General features: G+C 42.9%; 1 protein-coding gene across 5 annotated transcripts; it reads left to right on the top strand.

Annotated features, from left to right (window-relative positions):
- Positions 1-2,416: 2,416 nt before the first annotated feature.
- LOC306920860 (PH domain leucine-rich repeat-containing protein phosphatase 2-like) lies at positions 2,417-15,661 on the top strand. 5 transcript variants are annotated; one of them, XR_013789694.1, is made up of 9 exons: positions 2,417-2,545; positions 5,163-5,360; positions 5,826-6,060; positions 6,496-7,039; positions 7,611-7,843; positions 8,622-8,873; positions 9,675-10,779; positions 10,840-13,943; positions 14,015-15,661. XR_013789694.1 is itself a non-coding variant. In XM_079497804.1 (7 exons), the coding sequence occupies exons 2-7, from the start codon at positions 5,278-5,280 to the stop codon at positions 10,002-10,004; spliced, it is 1,677 nt and encodes a 558-aa protein (XP_079353930.1). In that variant the 5' UTR covers positions 2,417-2,545; positions 5,163-5,277; the 3' UTR covers positions 10,005-13,954. The 5 variants fall into 5 exon arrangements, 1 of the variants encoding a protein (XP_079353930.1); XR_013789695.1 differs by having other exon boundaries at positions 9,675-13,943; XR_013789693.1 differs by lacking the exon at positions 5,163-5,360 and having other exon boundaries at positions 9,675-13,943.
- Positions 15,662-17,549: the final 1,888 nt, after the last annotated feature.

The raw sequence follows: 17,549 nt of genomic DNA, 5'->3' as shown, positions 1-17,549 counted from the left end.
ATTTGCATAAACCGCTAATTTGCATAAGCGACACCCACAAATTTGCATAGCCCACACCAACAAAGTAGCCGAAACCACGCCCCTTCATTTGCATAAACTGCTCCCACAAAGTAGCCAAAACCACGCCCATCAAATCTGCATAACCCACTCCCACAAAGTAGCGGGAACCATGCCCCTTCATTTGCATAAACTGCTCCCACAAAGTAGGCGGGCGACACGCACTAATTTGCATAAGCGACACCCACAAATTTGCATAGCCCACACCCACAAAGTAGCCGAAACCACGCCCATCAAATTTGCATAACCAGCTCCCACAAAGTAGCGGGAACCACGCCCCTTCATTTGCATAAACCGCTCCCAGAAAGTAGGCGGGAGACACCCACTAATTTGCATAAGCGACACCCAGAAATGTGCATATACCACACCCAAAGTAGCCGGAACCACACCCTTCATTTGCATAAACCGCTAATTTGCATAAGCGACACCCACAAATTTGCATAGCCCACACCAACAAAGTAGCCGAAACCACGCCCCTTCATTTGCATAAACTGCTCCCACAAAGTAGGCGGGCGACACGCACTAATTTGCATAAGCGACACCCACAAATTTGCATAGCCCACACCCACAAAGTAGCCAAAACCACGCCCATCAAATCTGCATAACCCACTCCCACAAAGTAGCGGGAACCACGCCCCTTCATTTGCATAAACTGCTCCCACAAAGTAGGCGGGCGACACGCACTAATTTGCATAAGCGACACCCACAAATTTGCATAGCCCACACCCACAAAGTAGCCGAAACCACGCCCATCAAATTTGCATAACCCGCTCCCACAAAGTAGCGGGAACCACGCCCCTTCATTTGCATACCACGCCCCTTAATTTGCATACCACGTCCCTTAATTTGCATAAGCCAATCCCACACAGTAGCCGGAACCACGCCCCTTCATTTGCATAAGCCACTCCCACAAAGTAGGTGGGACGCAGCCCACTAATTTGCATAAGCAAAATGTGAGGTGTGTGTGTGTAGTAGTAGTAGTAGTAGTAGTAGTAGTAGTAGTAGAAGTAATACAACATACGAGATGATGCCTGATCTTCTGACATCCATAGTTGGTTGACTGGATGGCGTTGTCCTCACCTGGAGAGAAATGCCCCCGGAAATATGATCCATCCATCCATGTCATGTCATGTCATGACATGTCTGTCTTACTCTATAGCAAGAGGTGGGGGGGGGGGACCCGCCAAAGCACATTTTAGACAACAAAATCAATTGTAGATTTAGTTTGTGATGTGTTGAGCAGGGAGTAGACTATGGTGGACTGGATACAGCAGAATAGTTGTCAGTCCAGGTATTTCACACAGGTGATGACACTAAACTGGTTTATTTGGCAGCCAACTAATAGAGCATTGATTCAGTATTGACCATATTAAGCCAGGTCTCACGGCAGACAGCACTAATATGATAAACAAATGTGAACGGAGCACGTCAGATCTTCTACACAAAGCAAAATAAAAGGGAGCAGTGCACCACCCTGTGGCACCAACTGGCACTGCTGACTGTTACAAATTGACTAAAAAGAGAAAAGAGTGGATTATCTTGGATTATGTCCGCCAAAATACATTTCAATTGTACATTTAGTTGACTTATTAAAGTGTGATTTATTTTTGATTTATCCTTAGTCCTTGACTAAAAGGTAAAGAATGATTTATTTTGATTTATCCTCAATCCTCTGTCCGAGGTCACGAATCTTGACTTGTCACGAACCAGCGTGTCGTGGCACTGTAAGCGACTGCCAGAACCACTGAGCCACCGTGGAATACTCTGAGCCAAGGATTGAGGGGATATTTATCCTCTTGTTTTTTTTGCAGGAAAATCAAACCACAGACCACCGGCACACTGGACCAGCACACTAGCTAGTTAGAAATATCAATCAGTCTACTTATATGAATGCATATAACATATACAAGTCAATGCATTCCACCAAAGATCCCTCACGTGACGTTAGGGTAGAGTTTGTTTAACAGTACTTGTGAGGACTCTCTCTCTCACACACACACACCAGAGACTGGCAGCTGATTGGCTCATTCAGGGTTGCCAGGTTGGTGGCTGTCAGGTTGTCTAATGCCTGCTGCATTGTGTGTGTGTGTGAACCAGCTACACTGGCATTTAAACACATTCATATTGTAACTGTTGCCACTATAGGTGATATAGTTTGCTTTATTCCTAAAAGCTCCAAGTTCATAATGAAGAAGTTCATAATTAAGTCACATTTACGTTTAAAACATTATTTCATGTATTTGTGTCAAGTTGTTGTAATGCTTTTATTTTGAAGAGTCAAAGTCATGTTCCGTGTCTCGTTTGGTCTGCTCATATAAATTGGGTACACAGGTTTTTTGTGTAAGCAATCAAGCCACAAGCAGGAGCAGCTCCGTTTGCACTGGTCACACAAAGAGACTAAAAGTTACAAGAGACTGTCATAAGAAAGGTTAGAAGGACCTAAGACTGAAGAGATTCCCTTCTTTGTTATTTGCACGCAGCCAACAAGGTATTTGTATTACTTTGGTAAAATGTTTGCATCTACATGCTGTGCATGTCATGTCGTATTTATGTTAATTGTAACGTGCTTGTTTTATTGTATTGTTTATAGTTTTCACGGTGAATTTGGAGGATCCACAAATAAATCAGTTTCAAGGAAACCACTTGTGTCTGTCTGTGCTCGGAGGGAGTTACACATATAATATGACAGCACCACACACACACACACAGAGGCATTGCCTAAAACACATTAAAAAACTCAAACATTCCAGGTGACTAAAATGTGACTAAATGAAAACTATTCAAGGGACTGAAATGAGTTTGCTGCCAAAAACACAACACTGCAGGATGTCACCTCAGCCACGCGTATGTGTGTCAAGACATTTTATTAGCAACTACACACACCTGTTGCAAGGTCCCCTTTTGGTGTTTTAAACGTTTACTGGGGACCCCCTGGAAATCCCACAAGGGCCCCTGGTGGTCCACGGACCCTGAATTGAGAAGCACTGGCATACATTCTAAGCATTTATGTTCAGTTAGCTTTTATAAATGTAACTTTAAACGTAACAACAGACTGCGCTGCTGTCTAGTCGTGTTCAAACCATTGTGATGTTGCATTACCTACGTTTACTGGGGACCCCCTGGAAATCCCCCAAGGGCCCCGGGGGGTCCACGGACCCCGAATTGAGAAGCACTGGCATGCATTCTAAGCATTTATGCTCAGTTAGCTTTTATAAATGTAATTTTAAACGTGAAAACAGACTGCGTTGCTGTCTAGTCGTGTTCAAACCATTGTGATGTTGCATTACCTACGTTTACTGGGGACCCCCTGGAAATCCCCCAAGGGCCCCAGGGGGTCCACGGACCCCGAATTGAGAAGCACTGGTATACATTCTAAACATTTGTATTCAGTCAGCTTTTATAAATGTCATTTTAAACGTGAAAACAGACTGCGTTGCTGTCTAGTCATGTGCAAACCATTGTGATGTTGCATTACCTACCTTTACTGGGGACCCCCTGGAAATCACCCAAGGGCCCCTGGGGGTCACCGGACCCCGAATTGAGAAGCACTGGCATACATTCTAAGCATTTATGCTCAGTTAGCTTTTATAAATGTCACTTTAAACGTGAAAACAGACTGCGCTGCTGTCTAGTCGTGTTCAAACCATTGTGATGTTGCATTACCTACGTTTACTGGGGACCCCCTGGACAACCCCCAATGGCCCCTGGGGGGTCACCGGACCCCGAATTGAGAAGCACTGGCATACATTCTAAGCATTTATGCTCAGTTAGCTTTTATAAATGTCACTTTAAACGTGAAAACAGACTGTGCTGCTGTCTAGTCGTGTTCAAACCATTGTGATGTTGCATTACCTACGTTTACTGGGGACCCCCTGGACAACCCCCAATGGCCCCTGGGGGGTCACCGGACCCCGAATTGAGAAGTACTGGCATACATTCTAAGCATTTATGCTCAGTTAGCTTTTATAAATGTCACTTTAAACGTGAAAACAGACTGTGCTGCTGTCTAGTCGTGTTCAAACCATTGTGATGATGCATTACCTACGTTTACTGGGGACCCCCTGGACAACCCCCAAGGGCCCCTGGGGGTCACCGGACCCCGAATTGAGAAGCACTGGTATAGATTCTAAACAATTGTATTCAGTCAGCTTTTATAAATTACATTTTAAACGTGAAAACAGTCTCTTGTTATAGATATTATAGTTGTAGTTAAAGTACACAGTGTGAATGTCCCTTAACATAACACCAATGCTGAATAGTACTAGGGAGAACATGATAGTATCCGTCCATAGACTGGCCTCTGGTGACCAGATAGGAGCATTACTGCATCTACATTAAGGACAAGTATACAGCCTACTGTACATCCTCAGGGTTCATTGATATAATCTCTGTCTAAAATAGCAGATCTACAAGCTCGGTAGCGCGGCACCGATTGCCGCGCTACGAGCTTGTAGGTCTGCTATTTTGGGGGCCTCTGTCTGTCTGTCTGTCTAACAATCTGTCTTGTCTGTCTGTCTGACAGTCTGTCTTGTCTGTCTAAAATAGCAGATCTACAAGCTCATAGCGCGCCACTCGGTGGCGCGCTACGAGCTTGTAGTTCTGCTATTTTTGAAAAATCGTGAAAATATTTATTTCAGAAAACTGGAGGATTTAGAAGATTTTTTTTAAATTTTGAGGTCAGGCCTAAATGGGTTAAAGTATGTTTTGTATGAATAATCTAAATCTCCAAAGTCACTTGTAACTAAAGCTGTCAAATAATTGTAGTGGAGTAAAAAGTACAATATTTGCCTCTGAGTTGTTCATTTATGTGTTGATGTGTGTGTGCTGTGTTGTGGACAGGTTGTGTTAATGTGTGTGCTGTGTTGTGGACAGGTTGTGTTAATGTGTGTGCTGTGTTGTGGACAGGTTGTGTTAATGTGTGTGCTGTGTTGTGGACAGGTTGTGTTAATGTGTGTGCTGTGTTGTGGACAGGTTGTGTTAATGTGTGTGCTGTGTTGTGGACAGGTTGTGTTAATGTGTGTGCTGTGTTGTGGACAGGTTGTGTTAATGTGTGTGCTGTGTTGTGGACAGGTTGTGTTAATGTGTGTGTGCTGTGTTGTGGACAGGTTGTGTGTGTCTGTGCTGGCAGTGGATCGTTTTGGGGACAGCGGCGTAGAGGCAGCTTATGGCATCTTTGACGGTGACCGCAATGAGGAAGTGCCTCGACTACTGCAGTGCACCATGGGAGATGTGCTATCCGAGGAATTACAGCACTCCAGTGTGGACAGCGTGTACATGTGCAATACCTTTCTCACCTCACACAGGTTGGATTATCTAATAAATACACTGGTTCTCAGAGTAGGCTCCGGGGACCCGGGTTTCAGGGCATCCACAGCAAAATAAGGAACAATGTTTAAATCTTAAACTTAAACCTATTTTAGTATTTGGCTATTTGAAAATAGACCATCTACAAGCTTACGTGTCGCAATGTGACATGTTGTGAGCTTGTAAATCTGCTATTTTCAATATACGGTTAAAAGGCCTGAGGCAAAATACAGTGTCAATCTAATATATTGCGTAAATTTGAATTAAAAACTATTTAGACGATATTTGCCATCAGTACATCAACAGTGTTTGCAATTAACAAACGGATCATTGTGCTGCCGCTGCTGTGTTGATTTATAGGTTGCGAACAGCTGCTTTAGGGCTCTGAAGCTGGTGTGTGTGTGTGTGTGTGTGTGTGTGTGTGTGTGTGTGTGTATGTGTGTGTGTGTGTTTGTATGGTACAGGAAACTAGGCATGGCTGGGCAGAAGCTGGGAGCCTCTGCCCTGCTGTGTTACATCCACCACGAGCCTTTAGGGGAGCCAGGAGGCGTGTTCAGCCTGACCGTGGCTAACGTGGGCACCTGCCAGGCAGTGCTGTGCCGAGACGGCCAGCCTCTAGTCCTCTCTAAGGTCCTCAGCCTGGAGAGCAGTGCCGAGGAGATGGAGAGGGTTAAACTAGCCAAAGCCATCATCACAGAGGTACTAGTTATTGCACTATTGCAAATTTCAAAAATAGTGAAGATAGCTCATCTACAAGCTCACAGCGCATCGCGATGCAACTTGTAGATCAGCTATTACAACTCTGACCACCAAATTGCACCATTTGTAAGATATTGATTCTAATTAGAAGTTGTGTAGTGATTTTTACAGTGTACCGAATGACTATACATAACCAGCCAGTTTCATTACAAGAGTTTAGTAATCTCATCAAGGCTCAACTAATAAGTTGCCTATAAAACATGTTTTTTGAGGATAGAAAAATCACACATGTCTTCTTGAGACATTATGAAAATATTGACTGGTTGGAAACTCTTTATACTTTTCCAGATGCAACACTTTAGGATGAAACCCTACATGTACTAGACTGTGTTCTACTCATGTTTACATGTTTATCTCTGTTCTTAATGTTTGCAGGACAACAAGGTGAGCGGAGTGACGTGTTGCTCGCGCCTGCTGGGCTGCTCTTATCTCTCTCCGTGGGTGCTGCCCAAGCCCTGGGTGCACACCGAGCCCCTCTGTCCCCAAGACCAGTTCCTGATCCTGGGCAACCGGGCGCTGTTCCAGAGGGTCTCCTACCACGAGGCCGTGCGTACCGTTCAGACCGTGCGCGACCCGCGCGCCGCCGCCAAGAAGCTCTGCTCCCTGGCCCAGAGCTACGGCTGCAAGGACAACATCGGCGCCGTGGTGGTGTCTCTGCACATCGGCGAGGACAGCTGCACCTGTGAGCCGCCGCTCTCTGCCGCCGGCACTGAGCCACGAGGAGGGGGGCCGACCACGGCGTGCCCCGCCACCGCCTTACCGGCCGCCGTGATGATTCTCGGCCCCGCCACTGCCGAGCCAGTCACTCCCTCGTGCAGCACCGCCGTCGTCGTGTCCGAGTTCAACAGCGAGACGTCGGCCTCCGAGGTGGGCAGCGAAGCAGGTTCCACTGCCTCCGATGAGCAAACCTCCTCACAAGGTTAGTAAAGTTTAGAATCCGTTTTTTTTAACGTTGTTTGACTTTTTTTCCTATGCACAGCTTTGTGTGTGTGTGTTTGTAGCACGGAATGTGATGTATGATGATATATGATGGCAAGAGCGCCCCTCACTTCACACAAGTGTAATTTTTTATTTAGTTTTCACTTTTTTTGTTTTTCAATTTCAGTTAGTGTTTATAGTTCGTTTTTTAATTAGTTTTAGTGTTGTTTTTTATTGTAATGTATGGGGTAGGGGAGAGATTCAAAAAGTTCAGAAAAACGTGTCGCATTGCATCGCTGGCACAGCAATAATATTGGAAGATTTCACATCCACCCAAAATAGGCTTTTGGGTGGATGTGTCTTATTCATTCATTAATATTGGAATCCCCATCAATGATGTTATTGGTAGACAGGTTTCCGTACACTGTCCACCAATGAGACGCAGTGAGCGAATAGGCACAAATGGTGCCATCTTCTAACGAGCATGAGGACCAATTATCTGAAGATAAGATTTAAAATGGGTGACATGCTCCTTCTTTAACCAGTGTATGATAGTAACCCTGCCTCCTCAGGCCCCGTGCACCGCCCAGAGAGACGCTGCAGCCTGCATCCCGCTGCCACCACCACGCTGTCTGGCGTTATGGTGCCCGGCTCGGCCGGGGCGGGGGGGCCTCACCCCGTCTTGTTCCAGCGGCAGCCCTCCAGTGCCACCTTCTCCAGTAACCACTCTGACAACGGGCTGGACAGCGACGACGAATTACCACTTGAAGGTGTGATCTCCAACGGCAGCAAGCTAGAGGTGGAGGTACTGTTCGACACTGGACCGATTCCAGAGTATTCTGTAGTACTGGACTGATCCCAGAGTATTCTGTAGTACTGGACTGATCCCAGAGTATTCTGTTGATCTCGTTATTACGACACTAGTTGTTTAAGCATAGCGTGGGATACTGTAATTACTGTGATTGGGTGTGTCTTGTTTGTGCGTAGCGCAGGTTACTGTAAAGGGTGTGCTGTCGTAGTGCAGGTTACTGTAAAGGGTGTGCTGTCGTAGTGCAGGTTACTGTAAAGGGTGTGCTGTCGTAGTGCAGGTTACTGTAAAGGGTGTGCTGTCGTAGTGCAGGTTACTGTAAAGGGTGTGCTGTCGTAGTGCAGGTTACTGTAAAGGGTGTGCTGTCGTATGCAGGTTACTGTAAAGGGTGTGCTGTCGTAGTGCAGGTTACTGTAAAGGGTGTGCTGTCGTAGTGCAGGTTACTGTAAAGGGTGTGCTGTCGTAGTGCAGGTTACTGTAAAGGGTGTGCTGTCGTAGTGCAGGTTACTGTAAAGGGTGTGTTGTCGTAGTGCAGGTTACTGTAAAGGGTGTGTTGTCGTAGTGCAGGTTACTGTAAAGGGTGTGCTGTCGTAGTGCAGGTTACTGTAAAGGGTGTGCTGTCGTATGCTATCATTCATTGTTGATGGCATTTTAAGCGTTAACCATCAAAAATGGTGTGCTTTAACTGCTGGCCACTGAATTTGCCCTGCGGGATCGATAAAGGTGTCTGTCTGTCTGTCTGTCTGTCTGTCTGTCTGTCTCTTTATCTATCTAGGTTGACATCCATTGCTGTGCGTTCCAGCTGCGTTCTGGCCCCCCCGCCGTGAACCCCAAAGACGACATGGAGAAGCGGGGTTGTGACTATCCCAACGGTAAGACGCGCAGGCAGACCAGCGTGGTGGTGTCTGCGACCAACGGCTGCCTCCTGGCCGTCTGCGGCCGAGAGATGTCGGACCTGAAGAAGTCACCGTCCACGTCCAGCCTCTTTGGCAAGAAGCTGTCCAACGGCTCCGTGGTTGCCCCTCAGGTAGCCCTGTCACAATTACCCAGTGGTGTGGGGGAAAGTACTCAAATGTGTTGCTTAAGTAAAAGTATCAATACTGCAATGTAGAACTGCTCCGTTACAAGTAAAAGTTCGGAATTCAAAATGTACTTGATTAAAAGTACGAAAGTATTGGCATCAAAATGTACTTAAAGTACCAAAAGTAGAAAGTACTCACTGTGCAGAATGTCCCATTTCAAGTTTTCAAATGTATTCAAATATTTTGAAAATAGCAGATCTAGAAGCTCACTGTGAATTTGTAGATCGGCTATTTTCAAATGGCCGAAATGTATAGAGCTGAAGTGTTTAATATATGTTTTATAATAATAATCTAGTTATTGAAATAATTATAATAATATTATTTTTAATAAAAAATAGTTTTCAAATGAATGTAAAAGTACAATATTTGCCTCTGTGATGTAGTGGAGTAGAAGTAAAAGTAGGGTACTTTCGATCACATGATCTCCTCATCGCAAATTATTTGGGATGACTCGTTTCCATTTCATCTGTATAAATGAGTCTGTGGAGAAATGCATCGTATCATGTGCTTATAATTTAAATCATCTATTTTCGCCATTTTTGAAAACTTTGGAAGTATTAAATGATCAAACAGAAAAGTAATTTTCTGTTACTAGGCAAACTGAAAAGACATTTTCAACTATATATGTATTTTTTATGCCAAAAACAGTTAAATTGTTACTCGCATCAATGGATTATTTAGGGACATGTCAGATAAACATTTGATCGTCAACTAAACTGTCATCATGATGACAACCCTACCCTCAGGACAGCCATAACGCCATCGAGGTGGCCCTGGAGGCTCCCAAAAAGAAGTCGGGCTACTTCACTGCCCCGGCCCAGCAGGACCCAGAGGATCAACTGATTGTGCCCCCGAGTCTGGAGCAGGATGTCCGGGAGCAGCTGAGAGGCCAGACCCCTGTGGTCTTGGGTCCCCCGGTGCCGTCCACTCCCCCTTCCATTAGAGACCTGGTGTGGGACCACCCGCACCCTCCTGCTGCTCCCATGCTCCATCAGCACAACCACACCTCCATGCTGGCCCCCTCTGCAGGCCCCACTCACATTCTACAGCAGGAGGTGTACGACACTGCCCTCTAGTAGGAGAGCCAGAGTAACGCACCAAATGCCATGGCAAAAGGAGGCAGAAAGGAGGTCTCTCTGTGGGATATTCAAATTGGAGTTGCCATTCAGACCAGACATGGTAGATGTGTTGTGACGTTTGACAGATGGAAAAGCGATTGATGTCCGTCAGCACGTCGTTCTAAGCTAGCGAGTTGTCTGAATGGGGTTGAATCTGGTGGAACTGTGTGAGCGGGGCGTCGGCGGCACAACTCGTGACAAGAGGTTGTGGAAAGAAATTCATGTTCCAAAGGACGAATAATAAGCCCCATGCCTGAACTGGAATACCTCATGAATTTAACATTGCAGAACACGTCAGCAACATTTCCCTTTACTCGGAAGGTCTAGCAATCAAATTGCTATCCTGAATTGGGATGATCACTCTAATGATCTCCTCTCGAGGGGTCCGTCCGGCGGTCTTTCAGGTCCAGGAGGAAAATCCCTGTGAAGAAAAGGTGAAAAAGTGCCTACTGCGGATGAATCAGCCCAGACCAGAGCGTGTTGACATTCCCAGCTGTAAGAGAAAAGCTACTGTGGGATTGTTCAACGATTCCATTCAGTAGGCCTATGTGGTGAACCCTATGTATAGGATGTGATCCATCTTCAAAAGTTTTTTTTAACTAAGGCCTAATTCATGCGCTGTCGTGTGCAGAGAACGGCTGGGAATGGCAGGGAACGGCCGAGAATAGCAGGCCTTCATTAGCAGACCTTGTATGTCGGCTGTCCTCGACATGCGACACCGTCGTGCAACCAAGTATGAATCGGGCTTTAGTCTGTTGAATTTAGGCACTGGTTCACGTGGATGTTCCGCTAGAGAGGACATTAATTTTGAATTGTTGCCAAAAATAATTGTAAGAACTTAATTGTCATAACCGTGTAAAGCCAACACTGTAATTTGAGATGGTGTGTGATTAATTATTGTCCTCACAAATTGCATGGGAAAAACAAAAGGTTCAATTGGAATGGATTATGTTGTTTGGTCATCAGAGAATCAAATGAAGATCTAGGAAGTGTGGAAGAGTCATTTGAACAAAACAATTATCAAAGTACTGTACGCAATGAGGGCAAGGCTGGATTTATTTAGAGACATGTAAAATAAACATACTTTATATGTATGTACCGTATGTTATGAAATGTCAGTGTACTCTGCTGGTACATAGATGACAAATTCTAGTCAACACACACTGTTTTTGTTTCTCTTTTGAGGCTGCTACCCAAGTACCCATTGAAATTTGTTATCTCAACTAAAATAATCTTCACGGGCGCATTCAGTTTGTTTGTGTGACAAACTAACTACAGCAGTGACAACTATGACAAGCCATAATTTATCTATCTCAGTGGGTCTTTTTTTTAAATTATTCTTACTGTTTTACTGGCTAGCATATCATCTACAGATCCACAGCAAGTTAAACGTATGGTCTGTCGGTCTTGTTTTATGCAGGAAAGTGTTGTGTGGTAGGATCTGGTCCCTAGAGGTAGCGTGACCCAAATGGGAGAATGCCAGTCCAGGACAATAGGTGGGTGTGATTTTTGTGTTGCTGTTGTTGTCTTAGAACAAACGACAGCATTCATAATAATTGGGACAGTCTATGTCTCCCACACAAGGTTTATTATGCCTTGTTTAAACCCATTAAAACCAGGAAAAGCATCCGTGTCATTTTAGATTTTAAACCCTTTAACCATTATTTTATACTTTGGCTATTCAAAAATAGCAGATATACAAGCTCATAGCACGTCACGTTGTGCCATGCTATGAGCTTGTAGATCTGCTATTTTTGAATCTGGAACATTTGTGCAAATCTTTGAATATATATATATATTTTTAAAGTGAACATTTTTAACTCAAATCTTTGCTTCTGGGGGTCCCTGGAACAAAATATTTTGAGATGGGTGTCCGCGGCCAAATTCATATAATTTGGGGGGGTCCTTGACATGAAAAGGTTTGAGAACCAATAACATAGAAACTAGGATTTAGAACAGCGGTTCCCAAAGTGGGGTCCGGGGACCCCCAGGGGTCCTTGAGGGAGTTCAAGGGGGTTCCCATCTAAATGATGGTTTGGAACCATCATCAATTCTAAAGGTACTGCATCCTCTGCCGCCGTGTGTTTGCCAAGTATAGGTGATGAACAATGGAATGCAGGTTACAGTGTTCATTGGTTTGTCAAACACCATCGTGCAGTTCTAGAAACCCCTGTCTAGCCATTCCTTTAAACCTTGCCTTGTGCCAAAACAGAGATTGTAGGGAGGCCAAACATGTATAATTACTAGTGTCATTTATTGCTCCATCTAGATACTATTTGGTTATTGGTGCTGCTGCATTCAGTAGCTGCATCTTCCAATTGGATCTTCCAATGTTCCCATATCGCCTTAAAGAAGCACTACTACTATTCTATGTTATACCGTCTCCCTGTCTCTTCGTGACTTGCATCAGTGGTAAATAGAGGGAGGACAAGAAACAAAGAAATACCAACCTACCCTTTTAATCTGTATTCATTAGACTGGAATGATCGGTAAAATATTTACCGATTGATAGATTCATTACTCAATTTTGCCATTACTTTTTTCATTTAAAAAATATATGTTCAAAGCACTTTGTAAAACAAATGAAAACATTTGTTGTGGGCTATTATTTTTGCTAACTTCCCCCAGGATAGGCATGCTGGGGACGTTCAAGTGGTTAACACGAGAATCTTAGCATCAGCACCATAAACAACATACCGTAATTGGGCCTCGATAACGTTGATATACCTGGGCTATGGTACAGGTATAAGCCAACAGCATATTGCCTTTGTGATCACTCTCTTCCCAATTGTTATTTGGAAGTCTTTGTGTTCATTATTGATTATACTGTAGTATTTTTCCTAAGGTGACAAACTACTTAGATAATTCCTTTAGAAAAGTACAGAGCGCCTTAGTTGCTGGAACTAAGGGATCTTGGAAGAAGATTTTGTATGTCTGTGTGTGTGCGTGCGCACGTGCATGTATGTGCATGAGTCTGGATCCAATCTTTGAAAATGCTGCACCTGTCAGCATCCAAACTTTGTGCAGGCTTCCAGTAGGCCGAGGTCCTAGAATGGTAAATAAATGGTCCTAGGAAGACAACGCAACCCAAACATATTCAAAGTGTCCTAATGGTGGTGCTATAATAGCCCACTTTATATTTTGGCCGAAAACTGTAGAAGGTCACAGTACAACCAAAAATGTGGTTTTTTTCCTGGATTCCCTGGCTCATGTAGCAACTGTCCATATAGTAAGTCCATTTCTTCAGAATACACACATTTTTCTACTACTAAATTTACAGATTTTGTCCAAAACTCTCACGTGACCCGCCCCGCCCGCCGTGCAATAATTGAGCTGAAAATCTTGTCCCGTCGGCCGGGACAAGATTTCGATCTTTCAAATCGGCGCGGGCCGGCCCGGTTGCCGGCCCCGCCCGTACATCACTAGTACATACATGTGCTTAAGTGTAGACCTTTTCTGTACATTCTACACTGGGATGTTGGAGATAGAGCTTTGGGACAGATGCTAATGTTTAAAAAAATATTTGCACACATTTGACATTTTCATACTGCATTTTTTAAGTTGGGACGAGGGTTTTTCTTTATTAATTCCTGAAATGGAATGGGCCTTTTTGTTTGACTTGTCTTATTGCATACAGGATACTGTTGTAAGGCACTAAAGTATGAAGACTTGATGACTTCCCTCATACAGATATGCAAAGCAAACTGGATGGAAATGATATAGTAACTGATGGTGTGCCTGTGTGAATGTGCGTCTATGCGTTTGTGCAAACATTTTGCATTTATGTGAGTTTTGTTAAGGATCTACAGACCATTAGTCAGGTTCAATTGTGCATTTGTGTGTACATTCTCTCCCACTCTTCCATGGTTTAATAGAAACAAACACTTAACCCATTATGTTATACTTTAGCTATTGAAAAATAGCAGATCTACAAGCTCATAGCGCGCCACCGAGTGGCGCGCTATGAGCTTGTAGGTCTGCTATTTTTGAAAAATCGTGAAAATGTGGCACAGATCTTTGAATATAATATTCTTTCAGAAAACGTTTTATTTATTTCGACGTCGGGCCTAAATGGGTTAAATATCCTTACAGTTAGTATACATACTGTCGAGCCAGAGGGAGCACAGGGTACAGTGAAGTCCAATGTTTTTGATAATAGGATTGATTCCCTTTAATTCTCTAGTGGACAAGACACCATACATACAAGCGTATGCATATGATATAACCATTCCCAACCTGTGAGGATATTGCAAGTGGGCCCTCAAAATTCACTATGGTTTTATTGATATTACAGTACGGAAAAGTCCTTCTGCACACCTACAAAGGACAGGTGCGTCGGATAACAGGAACTGATGGGTAGAAAAAAGAGAATCCCGCACACTGTCTTCACCACACAGGTTGGTTTTTATTGCAACGTTTCGGTCGTCAGACCTTCATCAGGCATAAATGAAGGTCTGACGACCGAAACGTTGCAATAAAAACCAACCTAAGTGAAGACAGTGTGCGGGATTCTCTTTTTTCATTGATATTACAGTACAATAATAAAGAAATCTTTTAAATCTTGACAAATGTGTTTTCATAGTGATACCAAATAAACAAAAACTTAATAAGTAGTACACAATCGATACATTAAAATAAACATGTTCTGAAAATGCACACGGCCCAAAACATCTGATCATAATAGGTGGTCAGATGGGTGGGCCATGTGCACCTTCAAGATTTCCTAGTGGGCCCAGATCCACAAGAGGTTGAGAATCGCTTGGCTGAGTAAAAGGCTGTCAGTGTTTTTCAAATTGCCAATTCATCCTTTCCACTATAAGATGCTTATTTTTCCTTCTTTTTTTTTTTTAGATGCTGCCTGTGTTGTGGTATTGTATGTTGTATGTGGTGTGTGTGTGTGTGTGTGTGTGTGTGTGACGTGTGTGCATGCATGCATGTGTGTGTTAAGAGATGTTAGACTAAATGCACACATACAAGTATGCATGCATGCTCTTATGCATTATGGAATGAATGTTGTTGAGTGGTTCTGGTGAAAGAGAGACTGGTAGAGGATGTTCCAGTTGTTTGACATAATGACCAAAGTAACCATGTTTAACCCTCACTGTTCCTTTCTGTACATTATTTTCTAGAAATGCTTGAATATTTTATCTCAATGCCAAGAAGCTGATGTTTATTTTTGTACTTCATTGTTTCATGCAAATTTATATTTCCTTCTCCATTACAGAATTTAAAATGATAGGGATTGTATGGTAAATTGTTACACATTATTGTACTTTTAAGGTACTAATTATTGCTGTATTTAATGTTTAAAGCATGCCCTATATACTGTAAATCAATATAAAATACATACAGTACATACAAAATGTGATTTGTACAAAATGGAGCATATCTAATATTCTTTTATTTTAGCATGCAGAATACTGCAAAAAAAATCATGTTAAATGTTTATTCATCAGTTGATAATTGTTTTATTTAGGAATAGGACTAACAATGAGCACTTTTGCTGTCTGTCAGCCAGAATCGTACTCCTCCTTTAAACTGTTTTATTTAAAAAGCTGCTATGTCTAGTTTGGAGCAGAAAGCTGTATTTTTAATTAACCTTAAGCCAAGTAGCAATAAAGATTTATACTGTGAAATGCTATGTTATTAATTTTGTCCATTGTTTATTTTGTACACCTTTCCGATGAGCTCATTTCATTCTGACCCCTCCACGAAAAGGCCTCGTTGTCCTGAACCCTTATCTGTCATTTATACATTATGGATCAATAGTGTGGACTTAGACTGTTATTCGTCTGTGGCATTAATGTCCTTACAAAGGAGCTTTTTTTTGTGGAGTAAAATACCATATATTCTCAGTGTTCTTTGCCGTTTACTCTGTGAGAAGAGTTCTCCAATAATTGTAGTCAATATGCACAAGTTAGTTTTCATAAAACATGAGCATAACATTTTGTTTTATATCCCTTTACATACAGAAAACAGGTGTGTTGGTTCATAATGACAACATTTTGAATAGAATGATGTCTGGAATAATATCAAATGTGTAAAATAAATTTAGCTGACAGTGTTGAGACCATTAAATGCACCTTAACCCATTTTGGACTGCGGTCGATTAAAAAAAAGGCTTCAAAATCCTATTTCTTTCCTGAAAAACCCATGTTTCTATATCAGTGGTGCTCAACCTTTTTCATGTCAAGGACCCCCAGAATTATCTCTATTGGGCCACGGACCCCCCCCATCTCAAAATATGTAGTTCCAGGGACGCCCCAGAAGCAAATATTTTAGTTAAAAATGTTCGCTCTGAAATATATATTCAATGATTTGCGCCACAATATAACAATTTTTCAAAAATAGCAGACCTACAAGCTTGTAGCGCGCCACTCGGTGGCGCGCTATGAGCTTGTAGATCTGCTATTTTTTAATAGCTAAATTATAACAATGTTTAAAACACCAAAAGGGGTTCCCGCCCCAAAATGGGTTAAGAACCATGTTAGTATCACTGCTGTTGTGGCTCTACTGGCTCAACGGCCAGTGAGGAGCCCCCACTGCCAGGTGCCTCCCCAGGAGTCGCTAACGCAGTAGCCTCGGTGACCACCGGGGGCATTGCATTCTGCTTTGAAATGTATCTCGACGACACTGCAAAAGGAGGGTGACCTCAATGTCTTACGAGAATAAATAAAGGTTTGAATGCATTCATTTTCCATCCCCCCGAATACAGTATGTGGAAGTACACCCTATGACTTATTTTTTGCACAATAGGAATACATGTTTTCATTTAAAAAAAAAAAAAAAAAGGTATAAAATGTATACTTTGACATTCTACTGTAAAAACAAAATGTAATCCTAATTTCCGAACAATAATTAGTGTGAACCCATTGCAGTACCAACAAGTACCCCTAGGGGTTTGCAAGCCGGACGATGCACCACTGTGGATTTGAAACTCTTGTCTCCATGATGATGGTGGACAGATACTTTACCAATGCACCATTATGAGCACCTTACTTGTTGTTTGAGTCATTTATTAAGACAAATGAAAGATGTTATACACTAGTATATTTATACTAAAGGAGGCAGCAAGAAAAAAATAAAATACATCACTAAAATATTTCTTTAAAAAAAAATGTATAGAACGGTTAAAAATACTGTGAACTTGTATCATGATGATGATGATGTATGATGATGTATTGACCCACATGACTAGCCTGAATTTTCATTTTGTTTCATTTCATTATTCACTGCTGGCACGGCATCCACACTTAACCCATTTAGGCCCGACGTCGAAATAAAAAAAACGTTCGCTCTGAAAGAATATATATTCAAAGATTTGTGCCGCATTTTTACGATTTTTCAAAAATAGCAGACCTACAAGCGCGCTATGAGCTTGTAGATCTGCTATCTACAAGTCCTCGGGCGACCTTTCTAGTCGACATGGCGCGCGCGAACGTTCCACTACACCGAGTGGCGCGCTACGAGCTTGTAGATCTGCTATTTAAAACCTTTGCTTCT

Source organism: Electrona antarctica (genome assembly GCF_951216825.1).
Source record: "Electrona antarctica genome assembly, chromosome: 3".
Lineage (NCBI taxonomy): Eukaryota > Metazoa > Chordata > Actinopteri > Myctophiformes > Myctophidae > Electrona > Electrona antarctica.
Note: the sequence above shows the minus strand (reverse complement) of the source record. Positions and strands in the feature narration are given on the sequence as shown.

What these genes read in the sequence shown, in the direction of transcription:
- LOC306920860 (XM_079497804.1), top strand. Translation starts at nt 5,278, where the DNA reads ATGGGAGATGTGCTATCCGAGGAATTACAGCACTCCAGTGTGGACAGC. An exon ending in ACCTTTCTCACCTCACACAG is followed by an intron (nt 5,361 to 5,825) that starts GTTGGATTATCT and finishes TGTATGGTACAG; the next exon opens with GAAACTAGGCATGGCTGGGC. An exon ending in GCTCCGTGGTTGCCCCTCAG is followed by an intron (nt 8,874 to 9,674) that starts GTAGCCCTGTCA and finishes CCCTACCCTCAG; the next exon opens with GACAGCCATAACGCCATCGA.